The 15,895-nt window shown below is 42.1% G+C and overlaps 1 protein-coding gene across 1 annotated transcript; it reads left to right on the top strand.

Moving 5' to 3' along the window:
• The first annotated feature begins 2,087 nt into the window (after positions 1 to 2,087).
• Positions 2,088 to 4,397, top strand: FAM170B (family with sequence similarity 170 member B). The gene is made up of 2 exons (XM_008051959.1): positions 2,088 to 2,292; positions 3,655 to 4,397. Exons 1-2 carry the CDS (start codon positions 2,181 to 2,183, stop codon positions 4,395 to 4,397), a joined length of 855 nt encoding a protein of 284 aa, XP_008050150.1. The 5' UTR covers positions 2,088 to 2,180.
• The last annotated feature ends 11,498 nt before the right edge of the window (positions 4,398 to 15,895 follow it).

Here is a 15,895-nt window from a genome sequence, read left to right as displayed (position 1 = left end):
CCCACACATGAGTGAGCATATGTGATGTTTGATTACCTGAGTCAGTTTACTTAGGATGATGATACCAGTCTCCACCCTTGTTTTTGCAAAGGACACGATCTCCTTTTTTTATGGCTGCATAATCCATTGTGTATATATTCCACATTTTCATTATCCACTGATCAGCTGATGGGTATTTAGGCTGATTCCACATCTTTGCAGTTGTGAATTGTGCTGTGATGAACATGCGGGTGTAGGTGTCTTTTTTTATATAATGACCTCTGTTGCTTAGGGTGAATACCAGAAGTGAGATTGCTGGACCAAATGATAGATCTACTTTCAGTTCTTTTCTTCTCCACACTTTATTTGTTTATTTTTTTCATATTTTAAATTAAAAACATAACTTCTGAACCATGTGAACATATTCTTACCTGTTTCATATGAAGTGTGAATAAAGTCACATTAAAAAAATACTGAATAAAATATTTCAGCACCATTTCTGAGACTTCTTTTCCTCTCAGACATGCTATTCACTTTATTCCTTAAATATTCTAAAATGTAATATTATATCTTTCTGGACTACCATCTCTGTTCCATTGATCTACTTATTTTCTGTGTTGGGACACCCTTGTTTTTATAAGGCAAATCTCTGTATTTATTTGGCAAGAAAGAACACATTTACACTACTTCTTCTGGCAGCCAGGGAACATCATCTCTTGGTTGATGTAGGTGTGATTTTCATCACTCAGTAGAACAGGTGTCTTCCTGCATGCAGTGGCTTCACATTCTGGAGAGGAGTATATTCCTAGGTGCTCGGTACACCTACAACATTGGGATTATTTTCAATACATCACCTTTTTGAACTCTTTAGAATTGGGGTTCAGAAGAATAGAGCTGATGAGACCAATTAAGGGTTACAAAAAAATTAGATAGGGAGAAATGGCAAAGCATGTGTTGGAGGAAGTGTGAAAATGCTAGGGCATCCTGGGACAAAGAAAGATGTCAGGTGGATGTTAATGTCTGGTTGATTGAGGCTAGAGCGTGATTTGTGCAAGTGGAGATGGAAGAGTCCTGGTGGGAGAGAACCAGCCACCTTGGAGTTGCAGAGATATGGGGTTCTTAGAGGAGGCAACTCTGGGAGAGAGTAATACCCTTCCCAGCCCAATGTGTTCATTGTTTATTTATGCATTAAAGTGACAATTATTTTTAAAGTGGTTGTTAATTTGACAAACATTGTTCTAGACACTAGAGATATAACCTAGGAAATGAAGGAAGTCTCTAACCTCCTGAGCTTACATTTAAGAAGAAGACATACAGATAAACCCAGGACACATTCACACAGAGATTGTACAGATTAGAGGTGGTAAATGGTATCATGAAAAATAAAGCAGCCTAAGGCTACAAAGATCTGTGGACCTGAAGAGCACTCTTTGCCTGAGTGTTTCAGATAGGCTTCTCTGATTAGATGAGAGGTTTTATCTGTCTCCTCCAAACCTAATTTTAAACTTTGATTCCTAATGTTGGGGGTGGGGTCAATGAATCCCTCATGAAGGAATGTGGTGACATCCTCCTGGTAATGATTGAGTTCTCATTCTTAGTTCCTGCGAGGACTGATCTTTGAAGAGAGCCTAATACCACTTGCCCTCTCTCTTCCTTTCTGTCTCACCATGTGAGCTAAACACACCAGTTTTCTTTTATCTTCTGCCATGAGTGGAAGCTCCCTGAGGCCTCACCAGAAGCAGATGGTTTTTGTTCAGCCTGCAGAAGTGTGAGCCAAATAAACCTCTTTTCTTTATAAATTACCCAGCCTCAGGTATTTCTTTCTAGCAATACAAATGGACTAAGATTGAGTATATGCATGCTTTCGTGTGTATAAATGTCCGTGTGTGTTTACATGTTTGTGTCTTTATGTGTGTATAGGTGTTAAAGAGTTTGTATGCTTTGTGTTGTTATGTGTCCCTGATAAGAAACATCATGTTGGGAAGCCCTTCCTGGCATCCAGGCTGGGTCTCTGATCTTGCCATGGGTCACAGAACAGACCAATATCACTGATGAGGTCACAGAGTAAAGCCAGGATCCTAGTGACCATGAGGAGCCCAGCATCCACTCTGGCTGGGGCCAGCTGGAGGGCTTCTGGACAGCCCAAGCCAACTTTCACCCAAGAGCTGGAACACTGAGACCCTGGGCGCTGGTTTCAAGTCATGAAACGCTACCTCACAGATCATCAGGGAGGACAAGCACCAACTGATGGGACCACCCTCAGCTTGACAAGTTCTGAGTCCACGGAGGATAATGTAGAATTGTGCTGGCCAGGTAGGTCAAAAGGAAGAACTGGAAGGTACAACAAGTGTGCCTGCTGAGAAGGAAGCTCCTTGGGAGGGGACGGTGCCAGGTTGCCCTGATGCTGTTACCAAAGGGTTATGTTGACCATAAAAACACATGGCATGGGGCAAGAAAATTGATGTTTATGGGATGCTTGGTATAGCATAGGCTCTTGTGATTATATGAGATGGTTCCAAGAGGGATGAGGATAAAAATGTAGAATGTTAATCCTTATGTATTTATTTTAATATGTATTTGAAAAAATGGAATTCACATGTAAATTCTGTGATTTCAGTAGCAAAATTAAAAATTCCTTTATAATAAGTTGAAAAAAGTTAATCTAGAACATCAGTTTGGAGACCACTAGTGTGTGTTCGTGGCAGCCATCTCTCGGAGTCACATGACTCCACTAGTCATTTAAACTCCATGCCTCATCTCCTTGTCCTTGAATGGAAATCATAACAGTGCAGTGTCTTAGGGTTGCTTTTAATATTAAAGGAGTTAACACATGGCAAGCGCTTACCTGGTGATGGCGACACAATAAGTGTTGAAAGAGACATGGCGATGCCCTCCTGGATAAGGTTGAAAGACGCCACCAATGTTGAAAGGGAAAGTGGGGCAGTGTGGCCCAGCCAAAGCACTTCTCATGCTTTGCTTTTTAAATGGGCTTTATTTCGAGGTCATTTACTACACAAACTTCACCAATCTTAAGCGAACAATTTGAAGAATTTTGGTAGATGAGTACATTTAGGTAACCACCAGTGCAATCAAGACACAAAACATTTTCAAAACCTTTAAAGGTCTCCTCGTGCCCCTTCATGGCTAGTCCCCTCTCACTCTGTCCCCAGCTCTTGGCAACCACTGATCTGTATACAGAACCATATACTAGGTGACCTTTTTAGCTAGCTTCTTTTATTTAGCATAATTCATTAGATATTCATCCATATTGTTGCATGTATCAGCAGTTCATTCATCTTATCTGTGAATAGGATTGTAGTGTATGGATGTACCACAATCTGTTTATCTATTCACCAGTTGATGGCCTTTTTGGCTTAGTAAAGTTTTTTGGTAATTACATTAGTACATTATTTGATTATTATCATCACATCCATAATGTATCGATAACTCTGCTTGTCTCTTCACCATTTAATGGCCTGAGTTGAATCACAGTTTAAGTGAAGGCATCCAATATTTGATCCTTATCATTACCCTATGAGGTAGGCATTATCATCATCTCCATTTTGTGAGGACACAGACACAGGGAGGGGATGGCACTTTCAGAGTCTGCAGTTCTTGAGGGTAGGTTGTAGTACTGATATCTAGAACTGATGAAAATGCCCTTTTGCTTCTCAGAGACCATAAAGAGAGAGGGGTCACCTCTGCGACCCGGGTCAGCCATTCCCTGCGAGAAGGACATCTACTTTGCCACCAGGGCTCATGGGATGCTGGGCTGGAGCAGCTCCCCATCGTCGGAGTCCTCCTCCGAGTACCAGTCCTACTCCCAGTACCAGTCTTGCTGTTCCTGCATGTACAATGAGGAGAACGCTGCCCCACAGAGTGTGTGCGCCCTCTACACCCACGTACAGACCGTGCAGGGCGTGGCAGTGGCCTGGGAGACCAAGACCGGCTTTGAGCCAGTCAGCAGGAAGCCCCGAATCCATGAAGTTCAATTCATCAAGAGGCAGAGGCGGAAAGGCTCCTCCTTCGAGATGGCTTCCAACAGTGACCTGTACTGGGACCTGGAAGCCTGCAAGGACAACTACGACCCAGAGCTGGATGATGCAGAGCTGCTGGAGTGCTGCCTCCAGGAACTGCGGGAGCCTCCAGACTGGCTCGTCACCACCAACTGTGGGCTGCGCTGCATGGCCTGCTGCCGCGTCTTCCCTGCCCTGGACGCACTGCTGGAACATGCCCAGCATGGCGTCCGGGAGGGCTTCAGCTGTCAGATCTTCTTTGAGGAGATGCTGGAGAGAAGGCAGGCTCGGGGCCAGAAAAGTGACCGGCAGCTGGAGGAGGAGGAGCAGAGCTCTTCAGATAACAGCGAGGGTTCTCCTCCCCCTGGTGAGGTGCCTCCACCACAGCAGCAGAAGCAATGAACCAGAGGGGAGGTGCCCATCCCTTCCCTCCAGCACCTGGAGCTGCCCCTTCCCCAGCCAGCAGTATCAGAGCCACAAGGGTAGGGAGGGAGGACCAGGGTCAGGGGGAAGGAAGTGAGTGGAGTATAGAGCAGCCAGGGCCAGAAGACTAGAGACAGGATGGGAAGGAGTCCTCCCCCAGGGCACAGCATTTCTATCAGAGTTCATTTCAAAACCCAAATCCAAAGAAGAGGGCTTCAAGTGTTTCTGATGATGGGCACAAGATCTGAAACCCACAAACCTGTAGCCAGAGGGATTTCTATTTTTGCTGGTGGATCAAGTAGGTCCACACTGGCTGTATAAGTAGACATGACTCACAGGAGAGCCAACAGCCCTATTTTTTTTTCATTGTTAAGAATCTGTCAAATGCCCTATTTCTATGTCTTATATCATTGGGATTAAATAACTCAAAATTGATGGCACTAAGTAAATGTGTGAACCATGCTGTTAAGTTGGGCACATAGGAAGGTGCTGTTTCTATAGGTTACAAAATAGCACAGATATCTGGAAATAGGCAGCTTCCCAGGGTTTAGACAGGTCTGTGGAATTCCTACTGATTTATGCATTCATATGTATGCCAACTGTATGCTTAAATGTATAGTTTACCATGAAATTTGTTTTTACTCTCCTACGCATTCTTAGTTCAGGGGGCTTCATTCATTCAAGAAAAACTATCAATCATGGCCCATTGCGTGTTAGGTATGCTGATGGAACACATACCCCAACCTCCCTTACCTCCAGTGAGAGGCTGTTAGAAAAGGCAATTGCAAGGCAAGGAGATGGATCTCACCAAGGAGGTTTGGGGAGCCCAGAGGAAAGGCCTCAAGCTTTTTGATTGGAGGAAAAACTTTCCAAAAAAGGTGATGCTCCTAGGACCAGCAGAATAAGCTAGACAAGGGTTACCCAACCTCAGCACTGCTGACATTGTAGGCTAATAATTCTTTGTTATGGGGTCTGTCCTGTCTGCTGAAGGATGTGTGTGAACAAGTTTGTGTGTGTGCACAAATACACGTGAGCATGTTTGTGTGTGAGCCCGTGTGTGTGTGTGTTGAATGTGCTGTGAGCATGTGTCTGCATGTGTCCGTAGAGGTTTAAGTGAGAAGGGGAAAGTTAAGACGCTGTCAATTCTAAATGCTGATGGCACATCTAAGTAGAGATGTTGAGTAGGAAATGGTTCATAATTTAGAGCCCAGAAGACAAGTCTAAATGGGAAATATCAATGAGAAAGTTAATAGAACATAAATGGTAGCATATTTAAAAACCACAACTGTGAATGGAAGACACTAATTGAGACCTGGGGTAGAGTTAGTGTGTACCCTGTGAAGTAGGTAGGAATGAGTAGGAAGCATTTCTTAGGAGTTTTATTCAAAGTCAACAAAAGTAAGGAAACATTGTTTTCAGGAGTGGTGAGCAGTGTCAAATTCTAGGGAGAGTTGGAACGAGCTGAGGGCCAAATAGTTCTTGTTTCATTTGGCACATCAGGCTGCTGATTGTTCTGATGAGAACAGGTTTGGCAGCTGAGAAGGTCAGAGGTCAGATGAGCACTGGTCAGTCATGCACATGAGACAAACTACCAGAGGCAAGCATTAGGCATTTCTGCAGGCAAATCTGTTTGAAAGGGAAAGCAACAATGGCTATAGGGACAAAATAAAATATTTTTTTAAAAAGATAAAGATGTGAGAGAGAACAAGCTTAAATACTTATGGAAATGATCCAGTAGAAAGGAAGAGACTGACAACGCAAGAAAAAAAAATAGGAAAATCTAAGGAAAGGAGCCAAGCAGGAGAGGGCTGAGCAGACATAGAAAAACTGGGCTTGAAAAGAGCTGCTCTGTGCTCCCCCCCCCCCCATGTAGATGGACAGTTAGGACACATAGGGCTTAGGAGCCAAAATTATGGAACTTGAACTTTCCCACCTCATAAAAACTACAAGAAGCTCTGAAGGGATTTGAAGCAAGTCAGGTTTACATTTGTAAAGATTACTCTGGTAAACAGGGTCAAGAATGGATGGGAGCGAGCAAGACTGGGATCAAGGGGTCCAGCTAAAGAGCTGGTGGCCGGATGAATTCAGGGGAAATTTAGAAAATTAAAAACATAGAATGTGGCTAGTGGATGCTGGGGGTGGTGAGAGAAAGTTGTCTAGAATAACCTCCAAGGTTTTTTTCTGGGTTGTTGAATGTTGGCGCCATTTGTGAATAATGAATCACCTGTGAAAAAAAGATCTGCTGGGACGCTAAGTACACTTTTGAATAAGTTGAGTTTGAGACAGCAACTTTCCAAAAGGAGCTAGTCAGAGGGGGTTGGGGCTCGGATGGAGAAAGATTTGAGGTCACTGCAAATGTGTGTTCAGCTGAGGCCATGGCGCTTTACATGGCCTCACGTGGGATGTATTCTCTTGGTTCAAGTGCAGCAGGAAGTCATGAGGTCATCTAAGAATGTGCATCAGCTGTAGCAATGATAATTTATCAGCCTTTTCGAGGTGCAGCAGAAGTTACAGACCTTCTAAATCTAGTGTGAAAGGGGTTGGAGGAACCACAGGAAAAAAGAGGGACCAAACTTTGTCAAACTCTTCTCAGAAGAGTTATGGTATTTGAGAGGGCTTAATAGGCAGATAGAATCCAAGGACAATCTAACGGAAGTGGAGGCTGCTGAGCCAGAAATAGTGAATGCTAATACGGAAAATAGTTTTATTAAATAAATAAATAAAATATGCGAGGAAACTAAAACGAGGTGTGATATCTAAACTTTGGAATTTCAACCTTTAAAAGACATGTGTCTTTATGTGTTAAATTCTGATAGTCTAAGGGCCAAGCATTGTTTCAAAAACTTTATGAATATTAAATCATGAAATGCTCTCTACAGTCCACTGAGATAGGTCCTATTATTACCTCTGTTTTATAGATGAGTAAGCTGAGATCTTGCTAAGGTCACATGGCTGGTGTATGGCAGAGTACAACTTTATACCCAGGCAGCCCGGCTCTATGCCTAAGCTCTACCCATCACACTGAGATGCAAACTTTAATGCAAACACAGATGCAAGGTATTTAGGAAAGCAAACATGTCAGCTCCACAGACTGTATTTTCTTTAGATTAAGTCGCAACAGCTGGAGATCAAGGGAAAGATAACGGGTGTTCAGAACAAATGAAGAATGACAACAACCTCGGGTAAGCAAACTATTAATGTCAAGGATGCCTTCAGCTGACATAGATGGGGGAAGAAGAGAATGCCATTATTCTTAAGGTATCAACTGAATTAAGCATTCATTTGTGGTTGAAACATATCACTTTGCAGGGACCTGGGACCTCCACAGAAAAAAGTAACGGGAGTCCTTCCAGAGGGCTCAGGGACCTCAAATATTTTGGACCATAAACCACTTAAAACCCTTTATTTTCCCAAACCAGAGAAGAAGATGGAACTGATTTTATAAAAATTACGTAAACCTGATAACAAAGCCTGTCAAAGATAGCACTTATAAAAAGTAAGCAATAGATCAATCTCACTTATTAACATAAAATAATAGTTAATCAAATTTAACAAGAGTACAAGAAAGAGTAATTCACCATGATTGAATGTGGGTCATCTTTTGACTAAAGATAGTTTAAAATTATTAACTCTAGCAGTACTTCGTACTGAAAGAAAAATCTTATGATTATCTCAATATATATGAAAAGTAGGTAATAATTAGAAATAAACCCATGCATTTATGTCTAGCTGATTTTCAAATAAGGGTGCCAAGATAATTCTATAAGGGAAAAAAGAGTCTTTTCAGCAAATTGTACCGGGATAACTGGATATCTGCATGCAAAAGAGCAAAGTTGGGTTCCTACCTCACACCATATACAAAAATTAACTGAAAATGTAAAAGATCTAAATGTAAGAATTAAAATTATAAAACTCTGGCCGGGCTTGGTGGCTCAGCCTGTAATCCCGTGCTTTGGGAGGCCGAGGTGAGTGGATTGCCTGAGCCCGCGAGTTCGAGACCCTCCTGGGCAACTTGGTGAGACCTCATCTCTACAATAAATCGAACAATTAGCCGGGTGTGGTATTGAGCGCCTGTAGTTCCAGCTACTTGGAAGGCTGAGGTGGAAGGATTGCTGGAGCCCAGCAGGTTGAGGCTGCCATGGCCGGGAGTGGCCACTGCACTCCAGTCTGAGCGACAGAGTGAGACTTCAACTCAAAAAAATAAAAATAAATAAATAAATAAATAAAATTATAAAACCCTTAGAGGAAACAGGTGTAAATTTTGAGAATTAAAAACATACATTCACACAAAAACTTGTACATAAATATTCATGCCGCATTATTCATAATACACATAATAAAAATTAAAAAATAACCTATATATTTGTCAAATGATGAATGGGTAAACAAAAGATGAAATAGTAATACAATAAAATATAATCCAGCCACAAAATGAAATGAAAAACTGATTCATGCTATATATGGATGAACCTTGAAAATATTAAGCAAAGTGAAAGAAGTCAGACACAAAGGACTAATAATGTATCTGAAATATCCAAATAGGCAAATTTATAGAAGCATAAAGCAGATTAGTGGTTGTCAGGGATTCAGGGGAAGGGAAGAATGGGAGTGACTGTTAGTAAATATGAGATTTCTTTTGGGGATGATGAAAATATCCTGGAATTAGTGTTCATGGTTACATAACTTTTGAACATATTGTAAACCACTGAATTACATACTTTGAAAGGCTGGATTCCCTTATGTGAATTATATCTCAATTTAAAAGGTATACAATAAATATGACGACCATCTCTGTTATAAATTCCTTAGAAACTAAGAATAAATTCTTTTCAGATGGTAAAGAATTATATCTCAAACCAAAGGGGAAAAAAATCTACAGGTGCTCACTTTGAAATCAGGTAAAAAATGTCATGTTTTGCAATTTATAATTGACATTGTTCTGGAAGTTACAGCCAAGTCATAACATACAAAAAAATGTTATATATAATGTACAGAAAATTATAATTTTCAGGAAAAGACAACATACTTGCTTCAAAAACACAAATGAGTTAACTAAAAAATATTGAAAAAATAAAGGATGAGATATAAGGTAGGTATCAAAAGCTTCCTTGTGTATTAGACATAACTAATTAGGAAATAACATGGAAACTATTCCATCTGCTGGTAAATAGATATTCACGAAAAGGTTGCAAGAGCAATGAAATATCTTTGAGACTATCTCTAGTTAATAATTATGATAAATTTTGTTTCTTTTTTGTAGTTTTCATTATTTTGTATTCTATATTGAGCAAGCACGGCATCTAGACTAAATTTAAAACATTTAATCAGACATTACTTGGTGTACACCTGTAGTCCTAGCTATTTGGAAGGCTGAGATGGGAGGATCGATTGAGCCTAGAGGTTTGAGGTTACAGTGAGCTATGGCCACCACTGCTCCCCATCTGGGATAACAGAGTAAAACTCTGTCTCAAAAATATTACCTTTGTTAGAAGTGACTTTGGGTGCCTTCCCAGTTCACATTTGTAGTCTACAGACCTCACTGTGAGAACCCCAGCTATTAACATCTTAGTCCTTGGTCCTTTGGAATTAAATTAGTTTTAATTTTAAGAGAACTTTATAATGAATGAGGATCCAGTCAACTAAAGGCAACCCACCTCTTTTTGAGGTGGGTCCTCATTTTTTGCAAAGTGTGAAAGCTGTGAAAGAAAGATCTTAAGAGAGAATCAGATGGGAACTCAGTTGAGGGTAAATGGTCATACAAGAAGTAGCAGGGGAGAGAGGGGGCTGAAGGAGAATGAAGGAAAGATGAGGAAGTTGGATAAGGGAGATAGAGTGGAGAACAGAAAAGTGGTAGATGTTAAAAATAACATGTAATACGGCAGCAGACAGCAGACACTCTAGCTGTGTTTCTGCCCAATGTGCCCTTCACAATATTATCTTCTCTTTAACAAATTTACCTTTCTTAATTCTAATAAACAACAACAATAAAAATAACATGTAATGCATTGACCTGAAATTTTTGGTGGGGGTTGTGGAGGAAGTTAAGTGTCCCATCAACGATGATGGAATCCTGACAGACCTTTCCATGGGAATCAACAGTTTCTGAAGTGCTCAATAATGGATGCTGTTATAGGCTGAACTGTGCCCTCCCAAAATTCATATGTTGAAATCCTAACCACAGAATATGACTGTATTTGGAGATCAGGCTTTTAAAGAGGTAATTAAAGTAAAATGAGTTCATGAGGCAAAGCCCTAATCCAATATGACTTATAAGAAGAAGAGATTAGGACTTAGACATACACAGAGGGAAATCCATGTGAAAACGTGGAGAAGACGGCCATCAACAAGCCAAGGATAGAGGACTCAGAAGAAACCAACCCTGCTAAATCACTAACCTTGGACTTTTAGTTAACAGAACTGAGATAGTAAGTTTAAGCCACCTGGTCTGTGATACTTCGTTATGGCAGCCTGAGTAAATTAATATAGAAGCAGGAGCCAGAGCAGAAAGACAACAGCTTGAGTAGGTCCACGTTTCAGCTAGGGAGCCTTCCTGGTCAGGAGTCCTTAGAAGCACAAGCATTCAGTGAGTGCTCCATTAAAATTTGTTGATGGAAATGCTGGGATTAGTGTGGATACATCTGGGAATAAGTGACTAACTTCAGGCAGACAAAGAGTGGTCTCTGGCCCCGAGCATGCAGAATGCTGTGGGCATCTATTAGAAGATATTCCAGTAGGAATCATCTCTGTGGGTGTGGGATGGCATTCTACACCTCAAATTCTTCCCTCCCAGTGAGACTGACCAGAAGGCTCACGCGGAAATGAGTTGTGCATAGAAACGAGGATGTGGTAAGCTGTGGAAAAGAAAGAGCAAGGAGGCTCAAGAAAATGTCAGCCAGGCAGGAGCCAGTCCCTATGAGTGCACGTGTGTGTGTGTGTGTGTGTGTGTGTGTGTGTTACCTGCTGTTCTGCTCTGGACTGGGCTGTGCTGATATGTAGCTTGGGGCACACAAGGACCCTATCAGGAGGTTCACAAATGATGCACAAACCCCTGAGGAGGTCTTTATGCTCTGCTTTTGGACTTGCTGCAGCCCATCCAAGCATACACTCAGGGCTACTGAGCTGAGGTACCATCAGTCTTAGGAGAAGAGGACTGAGAATTCCTCATAGTGGTGTTTGGCAAATCGGAGTGCTATTCTTTTTTTGAGTTGGAGTCTCACTCTGTTGCCCAGGTTGGAGAGCAGTGCCACATTCACAGCCACTCCAGCGTCGACCTGCTGGGCTCTGGCGATCCTTCCGCTTCAGCCTTCCAAGAAGCCAGAACTACAGGCGTTCACTACCATGGCCAGCTAAATTTTTGTTCATTGTAGAGATGAGGTCTCGCCAAGGTGCTTGGGCTGGTCTCGAACCCTCAGGCTCAGGAAATCCACTTGCCTTGGCCTCCCAAAGTGCTGGAATTACAGACTGAGTAACCGAGCCTGGCCAAGAAACATTCTTATGTAGCCCGTGTTGACTTGAGTTATTGCTGTTGAAATGACTTAAGCAGCACAAGCATTTAAGTTTATAGTTGCTTTACAACTGCAAAACAGAAACAAATTTGTAAATTAAATACACACAGTTGCAACAGCAATAAAACTATAACTACATTAATTTTATGTGACAATTGAGCTTGGTGTCTGTGAAAACAACTTGCCTTTTATGTGAATGTGGAACTGAATGAGATTCAGATTCTTATGGGGGTGAAGGGTCTTCTTGGTCAGGTGCCGAGAAGTGAATCCGATAATATAAGCAGCAGGATGCTGATAGAGCTTGATGTCTTCACCTCTACGGAAGTCAACTTGCCATCTTTGTAAGACTTGCTCATCCTAGACTTCTGTTGCTTACAATCTATTACTTCTACAACCCTTTTAGTCTAGACTTGCTCTAAGCTGGGAGTTTTTGTGCCTCGGTAGAGAGGTCTTCTTCCCTTATTTCTAAGTTATTAGGCGTCTCTGGTGGAAATTTCTCTGAAGCCTAAGTCTTCTGCTTAGATTCACAAAACATCAGAACTGTATTTCATTGAACCATCTCAGAAATTGGGAAGAAGCATTTTATAACCAATAGCATCTTATAATAGATGAAATATAATAATTTGTATAATATATTGGATATTAATAATTAATTATATGGTGCATGTAACCACCATATAAATAAAAATTGAGATGTCTTAAAGTTCATAGACTATTATTTTTAAATTTTATTTTGAAAAAAAAACTTACAGAAGTTGCAAGAATAGTACAATGAATTCCATATCTATCTAGATCCACCAACTTTTCCTATTTGCCTCTCTCTCCCTGTTTCTCTGTCTCTCTTTCTGTATATGTATTATATAATACATAGTATTATCGGTGTACTTCCTATTTTTGATGAACCATTTAAGAGTAATTTGCAGACATCACGACCATTAACACCAAATTCTTCAGTGTGAATCTCCTAAGAATGAGTGCAAAGGCATTCTCTTCCATAGTTATACTCAGGAAATGTATTGTATGTATATGCAGTACAGTTCATTAATACTCAAATTGTGCCAGCTTTTTTTGTGTGATCCCAGATCTAATGTGGGATCACACATTACATTTAGTTGATAAATCTTTTTAACCTCACTCTGGACAGTTCCTCAGTCTGTCTTTCCCTCATCAAATGTTTTATTCAATGAAAGAAGTCTTTTAGTCTTGCACATCAGTGGTCCTTAATCTCTCTTGTTCCTAGTCCCTCCCACATTCCAATCCCCTCTATCTGGAGCATTCTAGGAACTGAGGTCATTTCTTTCCATTCCCTGGGAGGTTGCCCAGGTTGCTGCATCCAGTAGGCCTACAGAGTCCTTGGCACCAGCTCATAATCACTGTTAAGGTTGTGAATGATTTTCCTCTACCAGGGTCATCAATGAGGTTGATTAGAAGCAGATTCTATTTAGACATCCTGTCAGATCTACAGCTTCACATTTTCTTTTCTTTTCTTTTTTTTTTTTTGAGTTGGAGTCTCACTCTGTCGCTCAGACTGGAGTGCAGTGGCCGCTCCCGGCCACCGCAGCCTCGACCTGCTGGGCTCTGGCGATCCTTTCGCCTCAGCCTTCCAAGTAGCCAGAATTACAGGCATGTGCTACCACGCCCAGCTGATTTTTTGATCTGTCATAGAGATGAGGTCTTGCTGCCCAGACGGGTCTCGAACCCGCGGGCTCGGGCAATCCACTCACCTCAGTCTCCCAAAGGCGCGGGATTACAGGCTGAGCCACCGAGCCCAGCTCACATTTTCTTAACTTTAGGGGAAGCATCCAGTTCACGCCACACCCCTTCCCCAGTTGTGCAGGAGAAAGATGCTGCTGTTGGTTTCATGTAGATGCTACTGCAGGTGGCTCTAGGTTTCTCCTTCTGATTGGATGGGCACATTGTAACCATGATCTCTTCTTTCTTATCCTTACCCTGCCCTATCAGTCACAGCTGAAAACCTCTTTTGTCCAGAATCTGCTCTTTGTTCACTCCCTTTTAGTGGCAATTCAAGCATGCAACTGACTGCTTTCAGTTGGGAAATGCCTGTGAGTAATATGGAGGAGCAAATATTCAAAATTTCTTACATGCAAGTAAGTCCAGACAGAAAAAGCAACACATAGAAATCTGCTCATCACCTTAGCAGAGAGGTGTTTTCTTTGGCGCTCTTAGTTTAGGGATATATTTACTTTACAGAAAGTCAAGTTAGTTCTAAAACTATGCCATAATTTTCCATCTCTGATCCAGTTTCTAACAAACTACTGGGTGATAGAAGATGAAAAACCCAGCCTACCAGGGGATAGTAGAATGCACTTATTTGAGGAAAATCTGAATTTCTAAGATTCTTTCGGTGACGAATGTTAGAATCCAGGATTAGTTGAGTGGGGCCTCCACATAACTTGTGTCCACAGGAGTCTGGATCACTTTATAATGGTCTGCATGACTGTCTTTTTAGAAGATTAATTAAAATCAATTGGATCATATTATTCTAATTCAGAACAAAGTCAGACTTGATAAAGCAAGAGGATGAGCACACATGTCAGTGGAGAATTTTCAAATCATCCTAAGCTTGTGAGTGAAAGGGCAGGCAACAGGGCTAAGAGAACTATGTAGTCCAGAGCAGCTGAAATGTCAAGTCTCATCCGGGTCACTGACTGTGTCTCCTATGGGGACTGGGTTTATTCCCTTGTTCCTGTGTTCATACAGCAAGAGTTTTACCAAGATGATCTGGTAGATTATTTCAGAAGCTGAAAAGTACCGGCAGTATCTCAAAACAGCAAAATGTACCCAGGAGTGCAAGAAAAATACTTCCTAGCCCCAAATCTCCAGCACAGCACCCATTTTGGTAAAGATAAAGCTAGGCAAAGGATGACTGGGCTGAATCCCTGCTCAGTTTTTCAAGGAAAGACAGATATTTGGAAATATACAATGACCCAAGCAGGAATTGACTCCTCTAAGGGGTCCCTTCTGCTTTCCACCCACTGGTAGAGTAAATTGAAAGCAAAAGGCTGAGGTGGGAGGTCACGGAGGACACGAAATGGCTCTGCCGCTTCCTTAGCCCCCTTAGTGCAGCCATGTCTACATGGCATTTGACATGTCTTACCTACCTTTGAAAAATGATGTTCAGAGAGGTTACACTGCCTAATGACCCACAGCTGCTGCCCAGAGTGGACTGCTGATCTGCTTTCAGAACCAGCTCTCCTCTTCAGGCATCCTCTCCTTGGTCTGCCAAGCACAGCCTCAGGCTTCTGCCAAGCTGACAGTCTGCAGTCAGAATCTAGGCTCCCAGTTCAGACATTCAGTGGTCCATAGAACCCTCAACAGGTCCCTGGTCCTCTGAGCCTGAGTTTACTAAACTGGAAAATACGGCCTGGGGCCACATGCTCATGCTTGCAAAGAAGTTTCTAAGCTCTGGTTTGGAAGCTTCATAGGAATGTTTGCATTCCTGGGCTGTAGGATTTCCTTTGACCCCAGCTCTTGTTCTCACTTCTTGGCCTTGCCATCAGACCTAGGGACCTTGGTTGCCCACTCCCTGTAGGGGCCTGCTCTGTTGACCTCCCATAGAACCTAGGGACACCAGGGAGTGCCTGAAAGAGATAACAGAGCCTTTGCACCCACTGGCTTGGGCTGCAGGGGAAATGGTCCCTCTGGGACATGATCTGGGGCTCAGCACCAGTGGGCAGCACCAGACTCTCCCCATTGATCCCCCACCCTGCCTCACTTTCCTTAGAGGGAAGGAGATGGATGGGGGCCCTTTTCTCCTCTTCCTCCTCCTTCAGGGACACAACTCCCAACCAGGACCCAGCTGCTAGGTGCTGTTCCCCTTTTCTGGAACCTCACAAAGACCTCCCCTGATAGACGCACAGAATATACTAACAGTCTTTCTTTTTCTCTTTTCTTTCTCTCTTTCTTTCTTTCTCTCTTTCTTTCTTTCTTTCTTTCTTTCTCTCTCTCTCT

The sequence above is a fragment of the Carlito syrichta genome, unplaced genomic scaffold (assembly GCF_000164805.1).
Source record: "Carlito syrichta isolate Samal-C Ts95f unplaced genomic scaffold, Tarsius_syrichta-2.0.1 Scaffold247529, whole genome shotgun sequence".
Taxonomy (NCBI): Eukaryota; Metazoa; Chordata; class Mammalia; order Primates; family Tarsiidae; genus Carlito; species Carlito syrichta.
The sequence above is the reverse complement of the archived record's forward strand: the minus strand, read 5'-3'. Positions and strand labels throughout refer to the sequence as shown.